This window comes from Idiotropiscis lumnitzeri, chromosome 7, assembly GCF_059441095.1.
Source record: "Idiotropiscis lumnitzeri isolate Australia: NSW breed Sydney's pygmy pipehorse chromosome 7, RoL_Ilum_1.0, whole genome shotgun sequence".
Taxonomy (NCBI): Eukaryota; Metazoa; Chordata; class Actinopteri; order Syngnathiformes; family Syngnathidae; genus Idiotropiscis; species Idiotropiscis lumnitzeri.
In genome coordinates, this window is record NC_142397.1 from 14,617,564 (window position 1) to 14,645,556 (window position 27,993).

At 42.3% G+C, this 27,993-nt stretch overlaps 1 protein-coding gene across 2 annotated transcripts; it reads right to left on the reverse strand.

Annotated features, from left to right (window-relative positions):
* On the reverse strand, positions 1-27,968 carry clpb (ClpB family mitochondrial disaggregase). 2 transcript variants are annotated; one of them, XM_088301446.1, is made up of 17 exons: positions 27,790-27,968; positions 27,317-27,531; positions 26,893-26,944; positions 24,615-24,701; positions 17,396-17,499; positions 15,956-16,084; positions 12,313-12,410; positions 11,349-11,463; positions 6,826-6,903; positions 4,915-4,970; positions 4,553-4,597; positions 3,513-3,674; positions 3,274-3,430; positions 2,874-2,947; positions 2,681-2,800; positions 1,276-1,380; positions 1-1,131 (listed from the first exon to the last, which is right to left on the reverse strand). In XM_088301446.1, exons 2-17 carry the CDS (start codon positions 27,459-27,461, stop codon positions 934-936), a joined length of 1,725 nt encoding a protein of 574 aa, XP_088157572.1. In that variant the 5' UTR covers positions 27,462-27,531; positions 27,790-27,968; the 3' UTR covers positions 1-933. The 2 variants fall into 2 exon arrangements, with proteins under 2 accessions (XP_088157572.1, XP_088157571.1); XM_088301445.1 differs by having other exon boundaries at positions 27,317-27,968.
* Between the last annotated feature and the right edge of the window lie 25 nt (positions 27,969-27,993).

Here is a 27,993-nt window from a genome sequence, read left to right on the forward strand (position 1 = left end):
TCCTTCACAGCAGATCACACTTTATTATCCAGTTGAAATAATAATCATTTTTTTGTACAATTTCAACAAACGTGGCTCTGCCCGCAAATTAACACACATTTATGATGAATAGAATCTTGTCAATATCTTATCAACATTTTCATCATCATTGCAGTGGATGGATGTGCTATACGATGCTTCACGCGAATGAGATGTTGACGATGAATGAGGTACGACTACACAATGTGGACGACTGGGCTCTAGATGTGCCACGGGGTTTCTCCTCTATTTCCTTGGACAGCAGTACCTTGACTTACAAGTTCAAGTCGTTCCATGGCCAAGCTCAGTTCAGTTGAATATCTAATCCCTTTTCCTCATTGAAATACCATTAATCGGTTCTGTTCCTCAAAAAAAACTCTTTGTTTTGAATAAATAAAAACAGCACCATATTGTTTAAAAACTGAAACTATAACATACCCTAAAGAAACTAAAAGCTTTTATACAAATATGTAATTTCTGTACAACTTTTTGGTGTGACTTTAAGGGGCGTGGCCTCGTGAGTGATGCCATAAGATTGTGTCAGTATTGCCAGTTAGAGTTCAGTTTGAGCATCTAGGCGAGTTTTCATTTGGTGTCCTGATCAATAAATGGCTCAAAGTGCAACAGCGACTGCAGCATTCTTTGCCTGCATGCAAAAGCCTCGCCACAAAAAAGCCGACAACTCACAGCTGGACGCCAGTTCATTTAAAGTGGAACGATTCGATTCAGTGCGATTCTGATTCAATATCAATCCGAGAGGGTGTGGCATAGACAGAAGGATAATAAAAAAAACAAATAAACTCCCCAACTTTCAAACTGGTGCCCTCGTACGTTAAGGTACGACTGTACATGTGTAGTGAAACGAGAGGCAGTGACGTGAGGTACTTTTATTGCTACAAGACCTTCCCAACCGTTTCAGTGTTCGGGGCTGAGCGGAGGGCGGATGTCCAGCGTCCTGGACGAGCTGTCCTCACCGACCACCTCCAGGCGCAGGGTGGAGGCGCTGCGCTCCTCGCGGCCGTCCGACTGCACGGACAGTCGCAGGGTGCAGCCTTTGGGCAGCAGCTCCTGCTCGTAAGCCGCCGCCAGCTGGTTCACCACACGCCGCTCCACCTAAAACACACACGCACACACGGAGCGTCATTGTTTTGTCCGCTTTTGTGGAGACTAGTTTCGATTTTGCATGTTCAGGTAGCATATAAAGCCTTTTCAGAAAATCACGGCACCAATTAGCATATATTATCCGCATCTGCATACCTCATGCTTAATGGAGCGTGCGCCGTAATGCAGGTTGTAACCGCCCGCCAACAGGTCCAGGACGGGCCGATCCCACTGAAGGGTGATGTCATGGCGTTGCTTGGCCTAATGACCCCGCACACAAACAGAAAGAAAGGTCAAATGGGTTGCAAACGTGGAAGAAAGAGTTTTTCCAAGAATGACAAATGCAGATGCAAAAGAGAAGACGTCCAGCAGCATTTCTGCCGGCTCTAATTGACACTTCCCTAATGCATTTTTATCAAATGCTAATCAATAGTCATGATCAGTGCTGCTCATTTAGCTACACATGTTAACCACTTCACTGGATGAGGATGATGCACACAACTCATAACACCTTATTTGGATTCAAATAATCACACACTTGAACAATATCCTGGTATAATAAAACCAGAAGCTTCCACTTGGGATGGGTAAATTCCAAATTTGAACCGGTTTGGTTCAAATTCTGAGTACCTGAAAATCAATACCGGTAATCAACAGAGCAAATTTTCAACAGTACTTTTTTTTTCTTCTTACAATACCAATTTTTGTTACTTTTTTCTGTTTGTAGTAATAAATGCTAATTTATTTTACAACTGAAAAAAATCCTTTAATTATTTTTCAATATGTAAAATTTGATTAATAACACAATCATAATTTTAAAACAAATAAGCCAGAGGCTGTAGATGGAATAAAAAGAATAACAACTAAAAGTATAAATAATAAAGTATAAATAAATTAATATTACAAAATACACAGTGCAAAGCAACGTTCTTTGTAATGAACAACACATGGAATGAAGTTAAATAGTACTACAAGGAACAAAGATGAATAATTGTATTAGTGATATTGTCGTTCCTTTTGCAGTTTTCAAGAACATATGCTTACCGCATATTGCGCAATGAATTCAAATCCACCTTGGAACGATTTATAGCAAAAAATTACAGTTGGAAGAGGACGTGAACGAGAATAAAGACAAAACCTAAGAAATGATAAATATGGTCACCGATAAGTATTGTTCTAAAACCCAAGGTATCGACTGTACTGTCCCGTATTTTTTGAAGGACGCGCTTTGGAACCAAAACACGGCTTGATTTCACGTGAATTGGTGCTTGGTAGTACCAAACCTATTCGATGCTACACTATCATCACATTCGAACGAGCAGCACTGATTATATTGATCTGTGTGTGTGTGTGCGTGTAGATTGCAGGTGCAGTGTGAAGCCTCTTCAACCTCTGTGAGATCATCTTTGTGGAATTTAAAAAAAGAAAAAAAAAAAGAGCAGCACTTCAAAAGCAATTGATTGTTGAAGTGCATGACCTTTTCTACTGACCACACTGCTCTTCTCACACCGAGTCGCATTTTTAGGACAAATGTTGGCGGTTCACGTCTTGGATCATATACCTTCTTAGCCCAGAAGCTGAGCTCCTTGCTGACCAGCTGGAGCAGCTCGGAGTGACAGAATGGCAGGAAGTAGACAATTTCATTGATCCGACCAAGAAATTCGTCCCTCCGGAAATGTGCCTGAGCAGGAATGCGAGAATTAAGTTGAAGGCTGATACCGGAGTATTCTTTCAGGTGTAAAGTGCAAAGTTACCTTGAGGATTGGTCGAATGACAGACTCCTTAAACTGTCGGGAAATTGTGATGTCATCACCTTTCTGTACATCCTCTGAGGAAACCCACAACAGGAATACACACAATACCAGTCATGTTCAATGTGATGTCCAATACAAAAGCTAAAAAAACATTAAGTGTAATTATCGTATGTACAATAAGCATTCATGAGGTGACGTGTGCTTTCAAGGGGCGTGGCCTAGTCTGATTGTTTTCTGGTTCATTAAACAGCTGCAAGTGCATCCGCCATTGTGGCTGTCCTTGCACACACTGCAGGCCTTATGTTTCAATTTTTCATTTCACTTGTGTAACTTGCTAGCAAAAAAATAAATAAATCTAATAAAATAATGAATATTATGAAATACTTTGTAATATTCTCACCAAGATTCTCTGCCAACTTTCTGCGGGTGACCTCCTCTGCTTCCTGTCGCAGCTGTAGTCCATGCTGGGCAATTTCATCACTCGCAACGTTAGACGTCATGATGAAGATCGCGTCTTTACACTCAATGGTCTTGCCCTTGCCGTCTGTAAGACGACCCTGGGGGGCACGGCCGCCACAAAGAGCCTTTTACAACTTTGTTAACATGAGAGTGTGCGTGTGTGGCTTCCCTTGCGCAAACCTCATCAAAGAGCTGCAGCATGATGGTGAGGACGTCGGGGTGAGCCTTATCCACTTCGTCAAACAGGACGACGGCGTTCGGACACGCCCTCAGCAGTTTGGTCAGCTGACCTCCTTCCTCGTGTCCGACGTATCCTGGTGGTGAGCCAATGAACTTGGCGACCTGCGGGCAGACATACAGGACAAAGACTTGTTGGCTAATGAACAGCACCCATTTATTCATTTTCTACAGCTTATCCTGTTCAGGGTCACGGGTGAGTTGGAGTCCATCCCGTTTTAGACAAAAAAAACCCCCAAAAAATTCACGTTAAGTAATAAGGTGCTGAGACTGGTCTTTGTAGTATAGAATACAAAATGATGACAAAAACCTAAATCAAAATGAGGATAATCCAACATAGATATGTTTCAGGCAAGATTCCGTCTATTTCTTGGAAAGACGACGGTCACTTGGACAATTCGGCTTGAAAGAAGGGGTTCGCATTGCAATTTGCAAGATAAATTTAGGAAAATTAGGAAGCCTAAGTACTCACAATTCAAATCCAAAGCAGAAGAAACGTGAGGGCGAAATACTAACCACTAATTCACCATGCAGCAGAGACAGACAGACTGGTAGATAGATAACTTCATCTGATGAGGGAAAGTAGATTTGGTAGCTCCATAAAGTTTTTGAAACCTTTCAACATGACCAATTCTTAAATTTGTAAAAGGTCGAGGAGAGAGGTTCGCTTCACTAGCTCCTTTGCAGGAGTGGTTTTGATCACGTGGGCTGTGCACGTTTGCTCTCAACGCTGCTTGAGAAAAGAACAGGAGCGGATTCTCAAATGGGCTGCTTGTTTATGAATGCTAATATCCAAGATTTTGGATGCAGTCTGATAGTTTTTTTTTTTTTTTGGTCTGATATCAGAATCCGATCCGGTACCCCCCCTAGTTATTTCGAGCAACACTCAAGCCCATACAAGGCTTCGGAAAAAAAAAAATTCTGCCTGCAAATATACTCTTTTTTTTTTCTAAATAGAAGTAGAAGAGTTCAACCAAACGTACCTCATGTTTTTCCTGGAATTCAGACATGTCCATCCGGATGAAGCCCTGTGATGGCACAATGGTTGAGAGTCAGAACAAGCTGTTTTGTGCACTGAGGTGAGCATATTCTGTGGCTCTTGGTCAACTGCAACTACAGTACATGATATCCAAAACCAAAACACTTCATTCCTCCAATGTGGGAAAATTCACAAGACTAACTTTTTACTACTTGGCTTTTAACTACACGTGCGTACATAACTAGGAATACACTCACACTTCATTATATCAGCACAACATAATGACATCAAATGCTGACTGTTGTACCCACTAGTTTGGTTTCCTTGTAGGGTAAGTGTGTGTGTGTTGTATAGGTGTGACTTCACCTTTTTGACGTCTTTGTGCATGTAGCGCGCCACTTGTTTGGCCAACTCGGTCTTTCCTGTGATACAAAGCAGACAGAGAGCCCATTCGATTATTCACCAATAAGTATTTTATAGTTTAAAAAAAAAAAAAAACAGCCCCTTTTCAACTATTTTGCGGGAAATGTAAAAAAAACAAAAAAAAAAACAACCCAATCATTCTGCACAGAAGGGTGATCTGTCTTTAAGTGCTGGCCTAAATCTCAGCGGCGACCTCTAAAGGAGATTTCAATCATCTCTAGGAGGCAGGCCACTTTATGATTGTCTGGAAAATATTCAGCATATAAATGCTCATATTAGATATTGATGTCTTGTGTTTGGTATGCAGATGCGTGCATGCGTGTGTCTTGTTGCTGCGTTTAATATTGATGTCTCTCGGTCACTGTCGCTGAGGGCAACAGAGAATATGAACACTCATGGTCCTCATCTATCTCTCCGGCCTGCCATTTCACCATCTTGAACTTTTCTAGCAAGCGACCCATCCAAAAATGTCATACGCTGTCATTCGACCCTTCACACATCAACACTCATTCTCCCTTGATAAGCTATTCGTATAGCTGCTGTAATATTTACAGAAAGACTGACGCATTGATAAATGACACTTGCATATAAATTTTGTGAATATTTAACAAGTTAGGGAAAAACAGGAACGTTTTGCATACAGCAACAATAATCTGCAAAATAAAATGACTGAATATAATTTAAGGGTCTAAAATTTGACAGTGTGCAATTAACACTCTGGTGTACGTTATTATTGGACTTTATTTGTATGTTATTAAAATGATTTAATTGTGCAAGGCTGATGTCTATGGATTAATTCCAGTGCATGTATGAGGACAATTATTTTGTGTTGAAGATTTTTTTAGCCGCTTGTGTAGTTGGAGTTCCAGCTGACATGAACTGCCTGCATAAACAACATGGTTGGGAACAGTTAGGAGTTAGTTTACAAAAGCAGACCATGTTAGTTAGCAACTTTCTTGACCCGTTTAGCAACTATTTTTTATTTTTTTTAATTCCCTCTGAGAAACATGAGCGGAATTATTCTCAAATTTTACATTTGGTTAGCTGACCTCCATCCTCGTGCCCAACGTATCCTGGCATATGGTATCAGCTTGTAACCCACATATTTTGCTGAACTAGAGGGGAAGCGGGCTACTATAAATATTCCTGGGGTAGCTATGCTGGAAAAAATAATAGAGAATTCCAGAAGGTGGGAAAAAAACAAAAAGCAAAACTTGTTTTGAATAATGTCAGTGTTACCTGCTTTTTGAATAACCACAATAATAATAATAATAATAATAATAATATAAGATGTTTTTATGGGGGGGGACACCGGTGTTAAAGGAGACCTTTTTTAAAACAGAACCATATAGTTCCCGCTTATTTTTTATTTTAAGATCATTTTTTTTTAATGGCGGTTGTACATATGTGCAAGAAATGTAACATTGGGGTGTGTTGCTCAACATAAGTCTCTCCATTCAAGTGTGGATTTATCTCTATTATTCAAATTCTCAAACAGATACTTAAGAGTATTAGAAATATTCTTTTGGCTGAGAGAGGCAAGGCAAGCAGGTGATGCGAGCGAGATACAAGAACTTAATACAAATAACAGCTCCTTGTAAATGACAATTTTTTTGGGCTATGTTCACACTGCAGGGGGTGATGCCCGATTCAGTGGTCAGGATAAATCGGGTATGTGTTGCATATGGGTAAAAATAATATCTGAAATGAGCTGCAGTGTGAACCTAGCCTTAGTCTTTGGCAGTCTGTTGAAGAAAGTCTTGTCTGCTCTAAGAGGCTGACGAGTGTTTTTGTCACCTCATAAGAACAAACTAGCAGAGGAAGTGTTGGGGTGTAAACGGAGTAGTGATTTACCAATTCCCGATGAGCCCAGGAAGAGGAAGACGAGTGGGTGCTCTTCATCGTACCAACCATTTTCCTTCCTTCTGATGGCTGCAGGGTGAATGAGAGGGAGGGGGGACACACACACACATACAGGGAGAGATAGATAGAGAGAGCGAGAGAGAGAGAAAGAAGGGGAGAAAAAAGAGGCTATTATCAGAAACATTTGCATTTGTTGACTTTGCTTTTCTACCCATTTGACCTGAGTTGACCCGACGGCGGCTGGTATCCCAGAAACTTTGATAAAGGGGTGCTAGGGCAGGGATGAGAAACGGGTCAGATGTATTTGGGTAGAAAACCAGGGAGAGAGAGAGCGAGAGAGAAGACGAGAAAAGCGAGTAAGTGAGCAATGCGAGAGACCTCCAGAAAGCTACCCACAATGCCTCTCCTCCCCCCCCACAGTCAGTGGGGCCATTAGCCAGCAGTAATTGCGTTAGCCTCCCTGGCGCGGCCAGGGCAAAATCAGTTTAGCATGGATCGCAGCCTCACACACACGTTTGCTTAAAGAGGAGTGCCTACCCAACCCTGCTATCACCCCGGCAACCGCACTCGCACATACACAAAGGCAGGATGATGAGCTGCACGGCGGCTCAAGAATTTAGCCTAGGTGAACACGGCAGGTCATCATGCTTCGAGACGATTTTTTTATTTGGTGTCATTTTTTCAGAGCGACGGCTATCAGATTGCAGCGTGAATGTACCGACTGCTTTTACGGTGGTTAACTCATGAGCAAGAGATGATTAGAACAAGAGCAACCTTTTAAATGGACGTTCTATTGCTAACTCTGTTCAGTAGCATGAGCCAGGTGCACACAGGTGAGATTGTGATGTGAGGCACTTGATACAGTTTCAGGATATCAAGACAGGCTTTTGATATTGTGACAGAGTTCGGATTAACACAACATGCGATCAGAGTGCATAACATCTGAAAGTGGCTCAGATCAGATTCGGTGATCGTATGCTGGACGTCACCCTCCGGTCAATAAGAGGCACTACACCTGCTGTTCACCTATTTAGTGATTAAGTGCTGCCATGACTGAAAGTAAAATCGATACTTTTACTGTCTTTACGGTCGCTCAGGTGCGTCACAATTGTTTTTTTGTTTTTTTTTTCAAACCTAAATTCTGATTCAAGGCTCAAAACAGCTCAGTCTATGGCTGTCTTGACACACCCAGCAGCAGACGTGGGTGGGGTGAGCAGTGGCACATTCGCATGAGACAAGGTTGGCATTGTGTGTGATTGGAATAACGACAATATACAAGACCTGATTCAACTCGCAGCCCACAGACCAAAAGTGGGAGCTGCTTGCGGCCCGCTAGTTGCTCCTGCGTGCGCTAGAGTCATACACGGCGACTGGCTATAGCCACACCCAATGTCCCTTTCGTTGCGACTGGAGAGTGTACTGAGCTGTATTTCTTCCATGTAGAGATGGAGAAGCAACCTACACATATATTTGAGGACAATCACATTATGAAACACTTCCTGCTCAGTTATTTGAGCTGCTGCAGTGAAGAACTTGTGGCGCTTACTTCCTGCGCAAGTGCTAAAGTACTGTAGCCAAGAATAACTGCTCGTTGTCAAGAAGAGATACTTGGCAGAGGTGGAAAGATGATGATGATGATGGAGGCAAAGATGGAGAGATGCGGGGAGGAACACAGATAATGGGAGGAAAAGGGGGGGGGGGGACTGATGGAGATAAGCAGGCCGAGAACGAGGCTGAGAAACAAACGAGTGTGTCAGAGATGGCCGCTAAGATGAAACGTGACAAGCTACGTCTGTGTTATCAATGGCTGCGTGAATGACAGCGTAACCTTCTGTGTGCGTTTTAGCTGATTGAGAGCGACTTTGACAGAAGGACGCATTGACATTTCTCAGAGGAGCCTGACAAGAACACAGAAGGGAAAGGAGGCACACAACAAATGAGTGCTCTCTCGCTCACACCCGCACGCACACACACACACACAGGCGTGTGTATTGGGCAGGTCTGGTCGGCTCTAACATGATTATAGCGGGATGATTCTCTTCAATAACTCTTAGCCCTGAGAGCTAAACCTGGATCAATTTAACCTCCTTCCTGTGTTTTTGTATTTGTACTTTGTGTGTGGGTGTTGCTGCAGGCCTGCTTTGTGATAGGAAATATTAGGCCATTCACTAAACTTTCCTTTGTCGGACATGAAATGGTCGTCGATGCATCACTTTATCTATAGAGCAAATCAACTGCTTTTCTTTGTTTTAAGTGTAACATTTCAAGATTGTTAGCCTTGGAAACTTAAGTTGACGCGCAAATCAATACGTGTGGCTGATGATTCTTCACTCTGCATTTACTCATCGAACTAGAAATGCAATGACATCAGATGAGCCACAGTGAATCCCACTGGGCATCCTCCAAAAGAAGTTCTGGAAACACAAGATGCACCATACATACTGTGGCCATCAGGTGACAATATGCTCATCAATGATTAATTCATTTATTGTTCTTACATTTTAAATATTGCTCGCATTGGTCAGAATCTTCATCCCTCCAAAATCCTCAAAATTGCACATTTGTTCAACATTAACATTGCCTTGCCAAAGAGAGAAAGTCATTTTCAACACTTTAGATTAGTCAATTGGTAAAAACTCACACAAATTAAATAAAAAAGAAATTGACCAAATTGTGACAAAAGGAGGTTTCAGCCTGACGGAAGCGCAATACTTCTCACAAATCCCAAGTTCTCATGTGGACACCAACCAGCCACCAGATGAGATACATGCACAAAATCCAACGAGATACAATGTAAGAGTTGTGTCAACAATGCTGCTTTTACAAAGATAATGCTTCCAATGATTGACAGTCAGATGTTTTCAATCAAAATGCTCATAATTGTGGTTTTCGATGCAGTGATGTACAACTGCAATGCATCATGGTGAGAGCGCTTCGCAATATTTTGCCTGTTTTAATAATAACCCAAAACATTAGACATACCGTAATCAATTTTGTTTAATGTTCTAAACAAGGCTCGGCTTTGGTAAATAGATTTGAAATGTATGTACTTGCACTGACGACAATATGCTCTTGCTGATGGAACATCTGCTCGACTTTCATCCGAGTCGCCCGCTCCCTGCGTGTGTGTCTACTGTCTTGGTGACTTTAATACATCCCTGGGATCAATAAACTGTTCCCTTATCAATGTGGCCACGTCTTGTATGGCTTTCAGGACAATTTGCCAGGATAACAGTGACCATTTATCACCTTCGCAAAGAGCCATGATTCACTCAAACCCCACAAAGCAACATCTGTAACTAACTGTGGCCTGGTATTTGTCATTTATTTTTTACACACTTGAGGTCATGGAGTTTTTTGCATTAACGGTTCCCTCACCATTTGACACAAGTGATAAAGATCAATTTTGTTTTTCAGTTGATTAAACAGGTACGGTTAGGAAGCTTCTGTTCTGACAAAGGTATTAAAGTTTACAGTTTTCGTTCCACCTTTGGGAGATAGTTGATTAGCTTGCAAAATCTAAACTGAAACAGTTGCAACATCATAAAAATAACACATAGCCTTACTTGTGCGCGTATACACACACCCCCACACACACACACGCACACACACGGATCAATACCAGGCCTCGGTGGATGCCTGGTGTAATATCAGCTCTTTACTGTCTGCCGTGTTATTGTGCTCTAACTCATCCTCCTTCCTCTTTGCACTAATCACCGCCTCCACTGTCAATGTTCCCATGGTCCATAAAAGCATCCTTGGATGAGGTTGGTGTGGAAGAACTTCACTGGAAACTGAACTCAATCAACACCATCAAATCAAGTATCAAAAAGCTTAAGGATGAACTAGAAGAGATTGTGAGCTTGGCCCACTCCGCTAACATCAACTCCCACCGACAGACTCCAAAATCTTGCAGCACGTTTGCCCAAAAGAGAGGAAACGGCAAGAGCATGGTTTCCTTTAAGTATCAAAGATTGTCGTCTGAATACTTTGAATACTTTTACCTACTTTGCTTCCGCTCACTGACTATCATCTGGACAAGATCTTTGTGAGGACAACGATGATGTCAATATTCGGTAGGTAACATGGAGACCATGAAGGGAATGTCGAAAAAAGGCAGAAGGGGGATGGAGAAGGAGTGGGTGTGATGGAGATGGAGGATTGAGGAGAGAAAGCCAAATGGGGGAGGATGGGAGAGTCTGTAGTATGTCTCCTCTCTCGGTAATCGCGTTAACTGGCGGCTCCGAGCCTGGCCTCCTTCAGCTGTCTCACACACACATACACACAGCACCTGTGTACTGCGTCTGACAGACAGCACATTCATCACAATTAACCAATTACAGCATCCACCGGTCTGTCTGAACCCGCCTCCTGCTTGAGGACCGCCAGGCAGCGACGAAAAGAGAAAGAGAACAAAAGAAAGAAAACAAACAAACAAAGCGCCTGAGCGCAAGTGTTAAGCTACATGCAACGCTCAGTAACAATAACCGACTTGCGCACACGCTTCAAGTTACCTGAAGCCACAGTATTGATGGCCCCTTCCTGTCCGATGATGTGCTCCTTCAGCCTCCTCTCCAGGGGGAACCTCCTTCTCTCCTCCGCCTCCCGCCGAGCTTGCGCCTCCTGGAACTAGATGGAAGAACGCATGCAGTTGAGAACGTTTGTTTCAGCATTTCGGTATGTTACTTTCCAGGTTGCAGAGTGACGGCTCATCCTCCAATTTCCAACATCCTCCTCAAGGTTCACTCTGTGCAATCGGAACATACATTTGGTATCGGCAACGAGAGATTAAATATCAAAGCTCTAAATGCAATGTCACTGCGTCATTGGTGTGCATCCATCACATATGTTGCCAAGGCGATGATGATTTGACGACACAGTGGTTTAATTGAGATGAAAATAAAGGAAAAATAGAAAAGTTTAATCATGTTTGTGGCAAGGCAAAAGGAATCAATCTTGGATGACATTGTCGTAGTGCATCTCGATATTAAAACAAGTTTACATACAGCTGAAGTGCTAGCTTTAACCTAACATGACCAAAGTGCATTTTTGACCTCAGTTTCTGTGCATTCCTTCCTGCTGATAATAATGGCTAGAAATAATTTCTCGAAATATCTAAAAGTGATGCCTATCACACTCGGCTTTTTTTAAACAAACAAATTGGACATTGGAGTTTTCCGCAAAACGCTGACGATGCGTACTGCCCCATCATATTTTAACTCTCACACAGGTTTTAACCCCCGTTAACCTCTACCAGCTTTCTCTCTGCTTCTCCGTAGCAGCTGCCATTCATGCAAGGACCTCCCGATGAGTGTTTGTGTGTGTCAGTGTGATGCGCGTCAATAAAACAGATGAACTGGCCAGGAAACAGACATTTGTACATATTCAAAGAAACGTTGTCCTAATTGCCTGCACATTCTGCCCAGCTGCACTAAATACCATTTGTGCGCGTGTGCTTGTGTGTGAGTGTGTGTGTACCTTGCTCTCCCACTCCTGCAGAAGTGTGCTCACTTCTCCTTCTTTGGCATAGGCTCGTGCAGTGTGTCCCAAACCGTTGCCCTGAAGAGGATTCGCACCTGTATGTGAGCACACATGGAATGTAGGTTGTCAATTTAAACATATCCATCCGCTTTTAGCCACCACCTCAGCAGCAGGTTCACAATGTCAATGAAAAAGTCAGATGAGCGGTCACAAAGGTTCAGGGGTCACAGTGGCTAACTGCAGTCCATGCAACGACCCGATGGGGGGGGTTTCATATATGCAACGCGTGCCAATGAGACACACTATGTCCTACATCCGCATGCAAGCGAAACACTGCGGGTTGCTACAGGTTGGAGGTCCACCCTTCACACAAAGGCGAACACACTCGCACCAAAGGGCAGGGGTCCGGCGGAGGAAGGGTCCAGTTAAAACATTTTGATAGAAGTGAAGAGAGATGAGAGTATCAAAGGCAAATAAATGTGATGCCACAAGTGCGTGTGGAGTGCGCTAGTGTCAATGAGGATGGTTACCGGCGCCTTCTGCCCTGACTGAGACCCACAAGCCTGAGGGCAAATGCTGTGAATACTTATGTTACATTTCTTTTACTTTTAATACATTTTCAAAATATTTTCAAAAACTTTGTTCATGTCATTATGGAGTGTTTTGTGTAGAATTCTGAGGTCAATAAAGAATTCACTCCATTTTGGAATGAGACCGTAACAAAATGTGGAAGAAGTGAAGGGCTGTGAATGTTTTCCACATGAACTGTATGTAAGAAAATCTTAAATGTGCACGATCACATAAACTAATTTAAAACACAAAATGCACATAAGGCATCAGTACGAATCAGATGAGTAAGCAACACTCAAACCTTCTCAGTGTGCGCGATCAATACAGATGGAGCAGCAACCACAGAGACTAATAATGACATCGATAAACCCCTAAAAATTGTGACCTGCTCATGAGGCTATTGATTCTAACAATAATATACCGGCACACCCCACTAAAAACATGAGGGAGGAAAGCAATAAGGTGGGTGCGCAGGCACACCAAAACGTACATTCGCGTGCGCGCACACACATGCACACAACATAATAAATAGCATCATTTAGGGCTTTAATATCAGGCCAACCCTCTGGGCCATAGCACTTTATAACTGGATCAACACTAACGACACACACACGCGCACACAACTAAACCACAGCTGAACACTCAAACACACGCGCACACACACACACACACTTGCATACACAGGATCCCTTCATTAGGAGTGCTTTAGTTATGCCTATCAGGGGTTCCCTCCCCTTTCCTATTTCCACCGACTTCTCTTTCACAGCAGCTGGCAGGAGAGAGCCCCTGCTGGTCTTTGTGCGTGCAAGTGTGTGTGTGTGTCCTCGTATCTGCATTGTGTGCGTCTCTGAGCATGTGTGCCCCGTTCTAGCCTACCACCACCCACAGAGACGTCCATAACGGAGTGCCCCCTGGCCGCAGGCCTGATGTGGAGCCTGGGGAAAAAACTCTGCAGGTAAGGAGAGGGACTTGCGGTGTGCGGAGGGACCCGAGGGTGAAGCCAGGAGACTGTGATGGATGGAGATGTAAGTGCAGTGCCGACGAAGGCCAAAAGAGCAAACCCAAGTGAACTATGGGAGGATGGACTCACAATAACACAGGGGAAATAACAATGTATGGGATACACACAAAGTGTACATACATGGCGCACACATCAAAATGTCCTGAAGCTGTGGCTTCATAAGTTTGGTTTGTGTGATGGTGTGACATATTGTAAAGATGTAACTGATGAAAGCAAAAGAATGAAACTCACTTTAAAAACACTTTTAGTCCCTGTGAAGTGAAAATAAATAAATGCCTTCTAAATTTGACAAACCACAGACAAGTGTGCTGTTAACAGCCGTGTCAAATTTGAATGATTAAAGGGACACTTGATTGAGGTTGGGACTTATATCGTAGGTTTGATTGAAAAAGTGACATCAGTGCTAAAAGGCCACCCCCCCTTAAAGACTCTATAGTGACTTAAGTTTTTTTTTTTTTTTTTGGGGGATGAGATTTATGACGAATTGGCACGCCCCCTTTTGGAGCTTGGCTGGTTATTTTTTCCCGGGCTAAGCTGTTTACGTCACAGCAGGTAGGCAATCGAGGTAATATTGCTCGCTTTGTCAGTTGTGTTATCTAAAATGGGGACCGATCGCCACAAAAATGCAAATTACTACTCTTGTGTACTTCAACCTGTGACAGTATAAAAGTGCGGCGCTTTGTGTGCGGTGAAGACGCTTGTTGCTTTCTGTCGAATAGGAAACATAGGTGCTTACGTTTTTCTATAGTGTAGGAGCGACAACACGTCGGGGCACAAGTGCACAACCGGGAACCATTTTTTTATTATTATTATTATGTCATGTTTTCAGCAATTAGCTTCAAACATGTACACAATCTATTCAGAAACAAACATCTGAATTCACTTGTGGGGTCTCAAAATGGACAGTGTGGTGTTTGTAGCCACAAGCATGTCCAGATGTTTATTGGTCATGAAAGTGGCGCCAACCAAGCAATGATGGGCCCAACAGGAAACAGTAATACTCAGCCTTAATCCAATTGCTGTCCAAAACAAATGTCTCGGCTTTGTGAAAGTTCTTACCTTTTTTAATTCAAAAATGCATCTACGGGAATGCATCTGATCGAGTTACACAGGTTGATTTGTTTAAGTGTGCTCACAGGGGCAAGGGTGAGATGAGACAGGGGGCTTTGAACGCACCATCCATCATGAATATAAACAAGACATTAATACTTGCTAGATGGTGCAGAGTTTGTATAGTGATGTCATTTGACCATAAAGTCAGTAAAAAGTGAATGATACAAACCACAAACAGCAACATATTACTGCCAAATGAATAAGTGTTCATCAATACATGCACGTTTAAATCACTGAAAAAGCCGGTCGGGTGCACAAAGCCATTTTGCTCCCGCACACACAAAAGACACACTTCCTGTGAGTGTGGTGTTACCCCAAGGGCATGTTCTGTGCGGAGGTCACAGTTCAACTAGGCCTGGCTTGTTTAAGAGCTGCTCGCCTGGAAACTGAGGGGGGATATTCTGCCTCCGGGGTCTATGAATGTACGTGTGCGTGTCAAACGACAGGTGCGAGTGTGGCGGGGGTGAGAAAGGACACAGTATGAACAAGTGATCAATTTCAAATGCGCTTTGTAATACTCTGGAATCACTCGGGGACGTACGCGTTCAAGTGGTGGCACACCGACAACATGCAGAAGGGATACCACACTAGAAGAGAAGACTCTCTAAAGTTGAATGGGGCCAATTTAGAATTTAATGAAAAAAACAATGCCTCAAAAGTTGCACAACAAGTAATTGACCACTGCTTTGGAAAACAAAATGAGAGATCAAAATAATACTTCTGCAAAAGTCATGACTCAACCTTAGAGGCTACAATGTGTGGTGAATCAGCCCTGAGACATCAGCTCCAAGTCACTAGCTAGCTTGATGGCAAATTTCAGCCTGATTCCACATATTGAAATAACCCAGCAATCCACTCAAAAGAAACTAAGTGCAGTGCGAAAAGGTCTTAACAGTCACTTCCAGTAGCTTGTTTACAGTTGTAGGTGTCACATACCAAATTCGAGCAGCATGCGAACACTGCTCAGGTCATCAGCGAGTGTGGCGTAGTGAAGTGCTGAACAGCCGCGGAAACCAGCCCGGCTGCTGAGCCTGCTGCTGAACTCATCCTCTCTGGATACCAGCACTGCAGGAAAGGGGAAGACAATTGAACGTTACCAACCAATAATGGAATTTCAGAGACTTTTACAAGTAAGTCCGAAAGTCGAGAATAGCTATGATACGTTTGGTGACTAAGCGATGTATGACTACAAATTGTACCAGACTTTGATAGCTGGAGCCTTTCAACCTATAATAACTCTCTCCAACTTGAAAAGTAATCTATTCATGCTTGCAGACAAATCTCCACGCTGTGTGGTAATGACAGCTACATCGGCAACTACAAAATTGACTTTCCCATTTCTCACTTTGGAGGAGTTGTTCATTTTCACACACTTAGGCCCACTAGTCCAAAATGATCCCAACAATGAGAGTTGCGTTTTGCAGTGTGTACTCCTCACTAACAACAGATACATATTGTTCTCTCCTTACTTCTCGTTTCCATATGCGCACTCATCTTTGCCACTCAATCATCCTGCTTTATTTTTCCAGCTCCATCCTCTCCTCCTTGGCATCCATCAATTCCTTTCATCACTTGCACTCACCCCTCCACCCCCAACACACGAACACAAACCCACCCACCCACACCCTCTATCCCAATAACTTTGTCTCATCCATTTCCTGGCTTCCTCTCCCTCATCATTCCACCCAACGCCATCAATCCCTCCCTCTATCGCTGCATCTTCTCCTTCATCTTTAACTTTGCTCCATCCATTGCTGCTCCCCACCTTCTTCCTTTCCTCCTCCTGTCCTTCATCAGTCTTCCTGTTCCTGCGTCCCACTCACAACAACAGATCCTCTCTGCAGTGTGTGTGTGTGTGTGTGCGAGAGAGAGAAAGAGATATGAAAAAGAGAGAGAGAGAGAGGGAGAGAGAAAGAGAGGGGCAGGGCGGGATAATCATAGCTAACCCAATAAAGCGTCGCACAGGCCCCCCTAGCCCATCCATCAGTGTGCATCTGGGAAACGCTTCCCCACGCTGTGCTGGCCCCACGTGGACTCAAACCTGACAGCCATATAAATGTCTGCAATATACATATCCCATATAAATATGTCTGCAAAAACGCAACACAGGCTGGGGAGGGGACGAAGCGCACGTCAGTGCCATCCTGCCTCTGTATGTGTGACTGCGTTTGCAGCTTGGGAAGAAAACAAATACGTGCACCACTTATTAGAGAACATATAGAATGACTAATACACAGGAAATAAAATGTGCATATATGCTAATCTTTATGCAAATCCTAATGTTGCATACTTGTTATTTTCTACACTTGCGAGTCATCTAACTGTAATATCACAGCCACAGATAACAAATGCACACACTGCAATGTATTTTTTTACCTTCCAGTGAGTGGATCCCTCGCTCCCTTGAGGTGTCATAAACGTTGTTGAAGTGATCTCCAGCATTTGGGTCAGCACCAGCTTCAAGCAGAACTTTCACCACGCTAGGAAACAGCAAAAACTAATAAATAAAACCATGATCCACTACTAGCAAATTATGTTGATACAAAAATTGTCCTTATAATATCATAGTCACTATATATTATCTTAATAGAGTTGGAAATAGAAATTTTATTTACATAAATGGAAAAAAAATAATATTTTCACACCGCTATTTACATTTGAGTTGTATTCAAGTGTGGTTGTGTTGTAACCGACCCGAGGAGAGATAATAATAATAATAATATTCCCTTTATTAGTCCCACAATGGGGAAATTCGAGATTCAAACCCAGGCCTCCTGGGGAGACTGGGTCCTGAACGTGGCGCCTTAGACCACTCGGCCATCCTGGCAGCCTTAAATGATGCTGAACCCTTAAACTGATGCCGGCAAACACCAATAGCATTAGTTGCAATTAATTATTTCTTTGAAGTGGCATTCAAACCGTGACCCTACGACCCCAAAGTGGAAGTCATTACGAGTGAGCTCAGTGAGCACAAAATATATTAATATCATTGTTACAGACTCGGAATAAAAATCCTCCTTTGGATGTCGATTAGTTCTTTAAGTGAATGACAAGCAATGCTATTTATCATTTTATTCTTTCAAAATCAATACAATTATGTTGGAAACACAAGATATTTGCCAGGCATTGGCACATATACATATATATATATATATATATATATATATATATATAAAATCCACAATTACATTAATTTGACTATTTTTGGTTTATGCGCTTCCATATACAAATAAAAACCCAATGGCTATGTCTGAATGTGTTACTTATTAGCCCACCACAAAACGCAGACATGATTGTTGTAATTCAGGATCACGTAATAAATGAATAAAAAAATCTTGCATTTGAAAAAAAAAAAAAAAATCAAAATCTCTATATGTGGTCTGATGGGTTTCCATAATCCCACCCATGCGGTGCTAATGATGCGGATCGAGCGAGTAGACCAAGCGAATGCATATGGAAAAAAGCTGCAACACTCATTCAAGGCAGACATAAAGACAAGAACATTGGCCTTGACTCTTTGCTTGGTTCACCTCTTGTCTGTCTCGTTATGGTGGATACAGCCCAGTGACCACTAGACACTAGTCTGCCTCGTCATATGTACATAAGAGTATATAGTAGGGGGCAAAAGGTTGGCCCAGTTTCCGGCATCGTATGGGTTGTGGATATGCGTTGTCCTTCATTGGTGCGTACCGGCTTTTAGAACAAACACACTACCTTGGCAACACCATTCACTGTGACGTAATGAACATTCCAGGTACGGTCGCTGTCGACACGCAAACGCACACAAACATGAGTGGTGATGAATTTGACTTTTGAGACACAAACATGATGCAGAAAAAAAAAATACAAAAAAAAGATAGTCCACCAGAGTAAAGAGAAAGAGGGCGATGGCCGTAACGTGAACCTTTCCAGAACCCTTCTGGCCATTATTAAACCTACAAGTTTCTAATGTAGCCTGAAAGGCCGCAATGGATCGTTTTCAGCTAAATGGTTACAGCGAGAGGCCAGAAACGGCTTAAATTGAGCAAAGTGATCATTCATTGCAAAAGCAAGGTGGACCGCAATGTAATAGGCTGACAGTTGTGCTACTGAAGAGGAATGTTAAGCTCTGACCAGAAAGACGATGCGTGCAACTCACTTTTGAGCTGTAGCAATTGATTCAATTGCAAGAACAAGTCCCATATCCAAAGCGTAGTGAATTGCCGAAGGAAGTAATAAAAAGTGCAAAGTGGGAAGCAATTATGAGAACTGAAGTACAGTAAAATTCGAAGCACGGTTGCGCCTTGACATAAATTTAATTTGTTCCGCGATCCAAGCTTATAACTCATCTTACTATATCAAATTAATGTTCCCTATTGAAATGAATTAAAATGCCATTAATTGGCTCCAGCCTCAACCCCACACAAACAAAATCATGTTTTTTGTGGAATGTTTTACAACATAAATGACAACAGCATTATTTTATAAAATGTCCATTTAAATACATAAAAAAAACAGAATGTACAAAGTGTAAAGAAATAAAATGTGTGCCTTTGAGGGGTGGCGTGAGCGTCCTTGCGATTACTTTCTTTATGACTTCATTTTTTTTTTTTTAAACCCACTTCACTCGAATGGCAGTGTATTTGAAATTCACTCGTAACTCGTATCACCAAAAATGTCAACCAAGAAATGGCTGCTAACTGGAAAAACTCAATTTGAGACACTCATGGGTCAAGGTTCAATTGTACAGTGCAAACGTTCAATTTTACAATTTGGAAATCTGAGAAAATATGCCTCAAAAGATTACCTGCCATTGTGTGTGTGCGTGTGTGTTTATATTGTATATAGTGAACCTTGTTCATCGCAGGGGATAAATTCCATGCACAGACGCAATAGTGCATTTTTTTAATGTCGCTTTCCACCTCCCACGCACTTTAAACACATTTCAACTTTGCAAAACACATACTAGAAACACAATATTAATGTACTTCAACAGACAAAAACTGCAAGCACAAAATGTAGAGTCTGCTGGGAAGGGTGTGTGTGATATTGACGAGTCAGTGGTTGAGAGTCTGGGCGTGAGCTGTGGTGCACATTCATTGTCTGTGTTTTACTGTCCGCCCGCCATTCAATTAACAAAAAAAAATGCATCATTAACTGTCTCTCCTTTTCCACATGTGAGGGCATTATATATATTCTGCTCCAATGTTGTGAAACAGCGTCAGTGCTTGCCTCAAATAAACAACACTAAAGTGAGTACGATGCTCCGCAAAGTTGTTCTAGAGTTCCCATTTTGATTCTGAACAATTCTGAAGCAGGCATCCTGGAACCAATTGTGTTCAACCTTTGAGGTGCCACAGCGTACCGGTTTCAACATGCTTCCAAAGTGAACCATCCTATTGGCACTTTGCGGGAGAGAGCAAAAAGGCTGAGAACCGGCTGGCCACGTCTTTGTGTCTGACCTTGCGGAGGAGGTCTAAAGGACTAATCGGAGGGAGGGGGTACCCTTTTGTTACTGTATCCTTGTGACCGGGCCGGCAGGGAGGGCCGTGACCTACGTAGGGCTCCGCTCTCACCCTTGCAAGCACTTCTACAAACACACGGGCGCATCCTCAGAGACACCAACTTACTCGGGCTGGTCACACGAGGCTAGGCAGGCTTGTGCAAAGAAATGAGGTGGCGTGAAAAGGTTTAATAGCATCAGGAAGGTAAACAGGCGAGGATAAAGAGTGGAAAGCTGTGGAGGAGGAAAGGGAGGGGCAATGGATGAAAGGATGGACGTGAAGCTAAAAAGATGAAAGGAGGAGATTTAATTATCAGAAGGATGCTGCCAAATCTAACGAGCTTTTGAACAGAGTTTGTGTAGTTTTACTAATTAACTGATGATCAAGTGACTAACTTTATTTGGGAGAAGTTGCAGCACTAATTTGAGGCCAAACCAAAAGAGATGCAAAGGTTAATTAGGTTTAACCGATTTTCTACAAGGAATTGTCAAAAATTGGAGCCACCCAATTACCGTATTATCAGTTCAACAACAAGATAATATATCACAAAAGAATCAGAAGGGAAATTTGGTTGCTGCAAAATGTTTAATAAAGCCACGTTCTTAGTTATAAAAGGAATGATATTTTCTTAAATTTTGCTGCATACAAGAAGTTTTTGTAGTTTGATTGCAATATTTGGTCCAGACAGACTCACAAATGATGAACAGAGCTGCATTAAATAGTCTACATTGTGTGTACATTTAAAAAAAATCAGCATAACACCCTGCCCTTGTTTTGCGCTTTTGTTTTTAATTAAATGGATTTTTTTTTCTATGTTGGATTTTTATTTATGTACAGTAGTGGTGTGTAATATTCTGATTACTTATCTTAAAACGTTAGGGGTGCAACAAAAACAATAATTTGAATAAAAAATAAATAAATTTGTTTTTAATTTTAAAGACGTGCATCAAATTGAACCGAATGAAAGTGTTCCACTTGAAAAGCTGAGCGTCCTTGAATTATACTGCAGCTTGTGTATGGAGCTACGTATTCTCGCATACCTCCACATGACTATCTTGGTAAAGTCAATGCATTTGCTGTAACTCTTGCATTGAACATCATTATATTGCGCAAGCTGGTTGGTGAATACACTGGTGCTGAGGTTGGTATATTCTAACTTCGGACTCCATGGGTGCCAAACAAGTGACTGTGGGGTCTTTGTTTCTCCTGCCCTGAAGGGAAGACAGGAAGCAGACGCTTCCTTCTCACCCGCAATATAATAGACACCCGAGTCGAACTGACCATCCATGTCTCTGACCACCTGGCCCAGACGCTGGACCTCCCTTGACCCTGCCTCACCTGCTGCATGCCTGAGGTCGACTTGGTGCCAGGACGAGAGACTCATAAGTTGTGATCTAAAGTGATCGGATATAAAAATATGACAGCTCTACCACTTGGAGGATGACAACTTCCTATATTTGCCTTCCGTGATTGGTCACTTACAGTCCAAAGGAGTGTGCATGCTAAACATGCCAACTCTACGACCTCTCTGTCTCTCCAAAATAAAACCGCTCTCGGCTCCCTCCACTGAGCGACTCAGTAGACAGCTCGGGACGATCAACAGGCGTTACACCCGGCTAAGCGCTCATTGTGCACGTGAATGCGGCGAGGGAACCATGGAGGTAGAGAAATAGAGATCGAGATGGGTTTTGTGTGTTAAAGAGTGCAAACAGTGGGCCAGGACCTGCGCCTCCCCGATTTTGCCCCACATCAAAGCTAAGTAAACTCATGCCCACCCACTGAATGTCTGACCTTTCATTCTTACACACACACCCCCACACCCACCCACGCACAAAACACAAATGCAACACACACACTTTTTTGCTTGTCTCATAACTTGACTAACGTCACATCTCAACACCTTAAAGCATCTAAATGTGGATTCCTGGTTGATGAAGTGACACTCCAGTCCAATGTAAATTCAGTTTAGCACTTCACGTCCAGGCAAACATGAACAATACGAACGAAGGCTGGAATCATTTTGTTGTCAGTCCATGACAAAAGCGGCTACAGGCCAACCCTTGGTCATGAGTAATGTTCCCTGGCTTTTCACTTAACTGTCGCAAATAAAGTTGTGTGTGTGACTGAGTAATAGGCAGTTGGCCTATAAGATATTGGGTAAAAACTCTTCACGGCTTTGTGTGCATTAACATGCACACTCACACTAACTGAGACTCGTGTATGTGTGCGCCATGAGCGCAAGAGATGCATGAGGGATGTGCGGGAAGCAAAAGCTCCGTCTTCCCTGCAGCAGTGACGGCTCACTGGGGGGTTGGAGCACGGGATTAAAAACAGACGAGTGTCATCTCCTGGCTGAGTTATAGCACTCATAACGTACACTGTGACACACATCCACCCCAAGTACGGACATAAACATTGAATTTCTAACCAAAAAACGGTTGACACGCAGGGAGATGCACCGCATCATTAACACGTCACACGTGCGAGTCATCAGTCAAGACGTGTGCCGCTTACATGCTGTAACATTAAAGTAATACAATGCAATTGACATTTTGGAAATCATGTGTATGCACGAATACATCCCGATGAATATTTAAACACAATAATAGCAACTGAAGAAAATCAGTAATATAACAAAGAGAAAAATATACAGTACAATAAGGGGAGTGTGCACCCCCATTTGTTACTCCGTCGTATACGCGTTCATCTCATGTTATGCTCACATTGCAACTACACATTATGTTTCTCGGAAGCAGGTGGGGTCCCCAAACAAGAAAAAATGACCACAGACTCCTGATGGAGGGGGAAAAAAAAAATCTGCTGAAATTGGATTTGGCCTGGTCTTAACCTCGGCCCCTCTCTGTGTTGTGTGCGTTCTGGGGGCCAGCAGGCTAATTTAATTTGTTGGACCGAGAGACGGGGGACCGGGTAAAGACCTTCTGTTACTCTCAAAGTTGCACTTCTGAAGACCTGCTGTAACAACGCAAGCAGGGACATGACACACACAATAAGTCAAGCAGACAGCTGGATGATTCGGAGATGGCACAGAAAGCATGAATGGCATTATTTAACCCTGTGTCACGTTCTGAAGGTTTCTTTGTTTCCCCACCTCTTACGTTTCACTTCAATTGATGTGATAATCTATTTTTTAAAATAAAAACTAAAGGCAAATTAGTATTTAAAATCAGTATTAATATCGGGAATTACATGCTGCAGCCCCAAACTGAACTTTGAAATGAATACATGTTCACTCCTCTAGTGAAGACATTATTAGAAATAAGTAAAAAAATAATTTCAAAAATAATTTAATCCGGGGTTCAGTGTGAGAAAGAAAAATATGTTTGCACAAACTATTTCATAAAATAAAACTAGAGTTGTTGCTTCAGAGAGAATCCTACGCAGATTGAGACATTATGGCACAGTTTAATCTTATACGTTTTATTTCCCTAAAGTCAATCCATTTCAGAATGATTTTTGGGGGGGTCAAACTATACCTTTAAATCCCCACAAAATGTCAAGAGCTCTTCTGTCTGCCCTCATGTATGATGCCACCAAACAATCAGACAAGTTTGTTTTTGACTGTCATCATCTCAAGAACACCAGCATGTTTTATTGCTGTAACATTTTACAGTAGTTATGCCATTTAGTGTCAAGTAACAGGAATAAACATGCCAAAGAAGTAAAACATGTGACAGGTGATGCCTTTGTGATTCGAGTTCCAATTGAGTGCTTCATTGATTTTACATTGTAATAGTAAAGGAGGCACTGTCCAACAACTTACTTTCAGACTTGTGAGCAAATCTGATTAAATGTCACTTTAAAATGTAAGTATAGCTAATTTTGGTTTTATTATTTATTATGTTGACAGTTTAACCCTAAAATATTTTTGATGGGAAAAAAACCTATTGCCAAAGGAACCAAAAACGGATCGGTGGAAGAAAATGGATGGATGGGAAAACTATTTTGAAATCCAACATTCACATCCATCAGCACCGTATTTGGGGCTCCAAAAGTTGATCTGTCACTCAGGTAAGCACATCAGCTATGATCACTTACTCTGAATTTTGTGGCTGGCAATACTCTTGTCTTGAGTCAAAAATACAAACACACACCTGTGCTGGCGGTTAATGGCAGCCACCATAAGAGGGGTCCAACCGAGACGATGACGGTGATTTGGGTCCACCCCTTCCTGCAACAGTCTGGTGAGAGATGAATACTTTTTTTTTTAAATCTTTAAATCTAAATGTTTTACATAATTTACAAACTGTACAAGCATTCTATCTCTATCTGCAACCCCATCACCAGTAAGTGTGTGCAACCCAGGTGTGTGTTAGGTTCTGTGCCTGAGGGTCTACCATCTAGTATTTTGCAACACCATAGAAAATGATGGCGTGTGTGTGTGAGTGTGTGTATCCATCTGTCGTCTCAAATGCCGTACAGGCAGACAGATTGTTTGTTTACAGTCAATACGGTGGCCTCTGTCTAATCTGCACTCTATTCGCTGGGTCTGGTTCCCTCCCTGGCAGTACTTGGGCAGGGACAAATGATTGACCACTATGTGTTCTACTTTGCAGTGCAAAGCTGTCACCCTACATCACACCACCTTGATCCCCCCCCCTCCCCCGACCCCCCCAACAAGACATTATATGCTTGAAAAATTTAGAAATCAAAACCTTCACCGCAGCATCATACGTCTACAAAACTATGTCACCATACTATTTTAGCTCCTGTAAGTGTAATGGCTGTGTGTCCAATACTTTTGCCCATGAAGTGGTAATCTCAGCAGACACGCCCCGGCCCATGACATTCTTCGACAAACCACAAAGCACTTAACACATCTGTCTGCTTGCACTCTCACCTAAACCATCTGTCACATGTGCATAGGTAACCCAAGCTTGCAAATAGACATGCACTGATAAACACACACACACACACACAAAACACACCCACACTGCAATTTGTAAAGTACTCATTTTTTAATTCCACCAGTACTATATATACACTACAATCCTATTTGGCCATTTTTCTGCCATTTAAAAATGATTAAACAAATGTTCAAGAGTGTGTTCTTGACTGGGCAGTCGTCATGACACACTACCATGCACACTTCACATTGCTTAAGGTTTCTTATGCAATATTACCAGCCAGACAGATGGGTGCAAAAACACTAGACTCCTGCTTCATTTTGGCTGGCTAACTCTGAGCGTGCAAGACACAACATGAGGAAAGGTTAGAATTCACGGAAAATTATCAGATCAAACATCTGAAGCAGCAAATCAACTTCTGTTTAAGGCCTTTTATTTATAAGTCATAGTACCCATTAATATGTTACTTGTTGACTCGAACAAATGTCTTTTAATAGTTCCTTTAACATCTATTCTTACATGCAATATACTGACATATGTATATTGGATGTGAACTGTATGTACAGAATAATATCCAATTCCATCACTTGGCTTGGCCAATGTTTGTGTACTATATGGACATTATCCAAATTATTTTAAATAAGCATTTATTTTATACATTATGGATTTATGCTTTAAGCACTTTTTTTTTTTTTTTTAGAAAAGGCAATATTTACTTTTCACTAGGTTTTATTTTGCAGTAAATAAAGTGAGCCAATGTAACTCTTTGCTTGAAGCGTATAAGTAAAGTGCTAAAGAACTACAGTAAAATTACTTCACAAGCAACTTTGAATATCTGTATGGCTGAAAATAAATATGGTCACAAATGTGACTCTAGGAAACCCAGAAAGAAAAACATGTAAATGCTCGCAGTTATAATCCAACATCAGCAGCCCTTTTCTGTCATCTACAGGCGAATGGGTGGCACTGCATCAACAGATGACATCTACGCTTTCTTAACCACGTCAACCCATCTGATAGTGTTTTTGTTTCATTTCTTAACCACGTCAACCCATCTGATAGTGTTTTTGTTTCATTTTTTTATTTATTGAAAGAGACAGTGCACATTGCTGAGCGCTGATACCATACCTGCATAAATGTGGCAAAGTTAGCATTTAGCTAATTTACATTTTTTGGTCCCTTGACAGGTGACATGAAATATAGACAAGACGTCCTTCAAAAGTTCACATTTAATCAATAGTCTAGCGTGCTGCAGTTTCCGATAGTTCATTATTAATAAGAAATTGCGGATTATAATTTTCAATAAAGCCTGGATACGCTGTGGCAATATACTGCCTCTCACAGGTCAGTTTTGGTTCTACAACACAACTATGGTTACAGAAGGTTACCTGGCACAAAACAATGGCTGAGGTGTATTTTATTGGTCATCCGGATTTAATTTTTATTGCCCATTTGTGGGCCCCTCACCTTTAAGAAAAAAATATGTTAATGTTATGTGTACGTATGTGGTTAACAAATTCATTACCTGGCGACATCATGGGGGTTATTGGTTCTTGCTGCCTCCAAAAGGGCATCTCCTTATGAATTGAAAATATGAAAAACATACAAAAATTATGAGATTATCAAAGTGGGACATTTAAAAATAAGAAACAAAACTAAACAAAAAAAAATAATAGCCAAGCCGTACTATAAAGATAAACCAAAGTTTCGACAGTACATCAAATAAAGTGTTATTTTCTTCTTACTTAAAAGAATCCTGAGCTATAAACTCGAATTAAGTGACATGATGTATAAAATCGAAGGCATTTTCTCACATCTTTCAGCCTTGGTCAAATGACAGAAGAGATAGCGCCTCTCTTGTCACCCAGGAGTATGTATGCCATCACGTTGATATGACCTACAGATTCCCATTTATTGTTTCATCAGGGTACATTTTATGTCTAAGGTACCTTTGTCATCAGAGTCTTTCTTCAGGCAGAAGGCCACGGCAGCAGCAGACAGGAGACCAGCCGAGGCCACTCTCAGCGGACTGGCGCCTCCACTGGTACCCCCATCCTGACCTCCAGCTTTCCGACCACCGTCCTCCCAGTACATATTGTTGTTGCGCCCTCTGCTGGCCAGCGCAGCCCAAGAGCTGCGGCGGTTCTCCAGACTTGACAGCCATCTAGGGGCGAGGTGGTGAAAATGCACCGACTGGCTCACGCTGTTAGCAGCGGTGTCATCAGTCAAAATCCCCCGTCTTGACACCCGGGAGGTGGACACTATAGGGTTGCGGTTGTTATCCGCTGGTGGCTCTCTTATTACGGCCTGACACGCAGGTGTAGCCGAACTCGTCTGCAGAACGCGCTTGCACGGTGACAGACTTCGCGACCTTCGTGCAAATAACCTAGTGGGAACAGACGATAACATGGCAAAAACTCACCCGTAAAAGGACCAGGGAGGAAAACTTGGGGTGTGTCAGTCGCAAACGAGTAGAACACGACAAGCAGATGTCGTGTTAAGTCTAACGGTGACGCCGGAGTGCCTTTTCTATGTCGCTATTTACAACAACAGCCACACGCATTCAAACGTTTCCCTCATCCTAGCATGGACGGTGCTCGAATACGCGATGCAGTCTGGGTAATGT

Excerpts from the sequence above, each read along its gene's own strand:
- clpb (XM_088301445.1), bottom strand. The coding sequence starts at position 27,776 with ATGTTATCGTCTGTTCCCACTAGGTTATTTGCACGAAGGTCGCGAAGT. Across the intron at positions 26,945-27,316 it reads GAAAGACTCTGATGACAAAG|GAGATGCCCTTTTGGAGGCA; the intron begins GTACCTTAGACA and ends TCAATTCATAAG. Across the intron at positions 11,464-12,312 it reads TGCAGGAGTGGGAGAGCAAG|TTCCAGGAGGCGCAAGCTCG; the intron begins GTACACACACAC and ends TCTTCCATCTAG.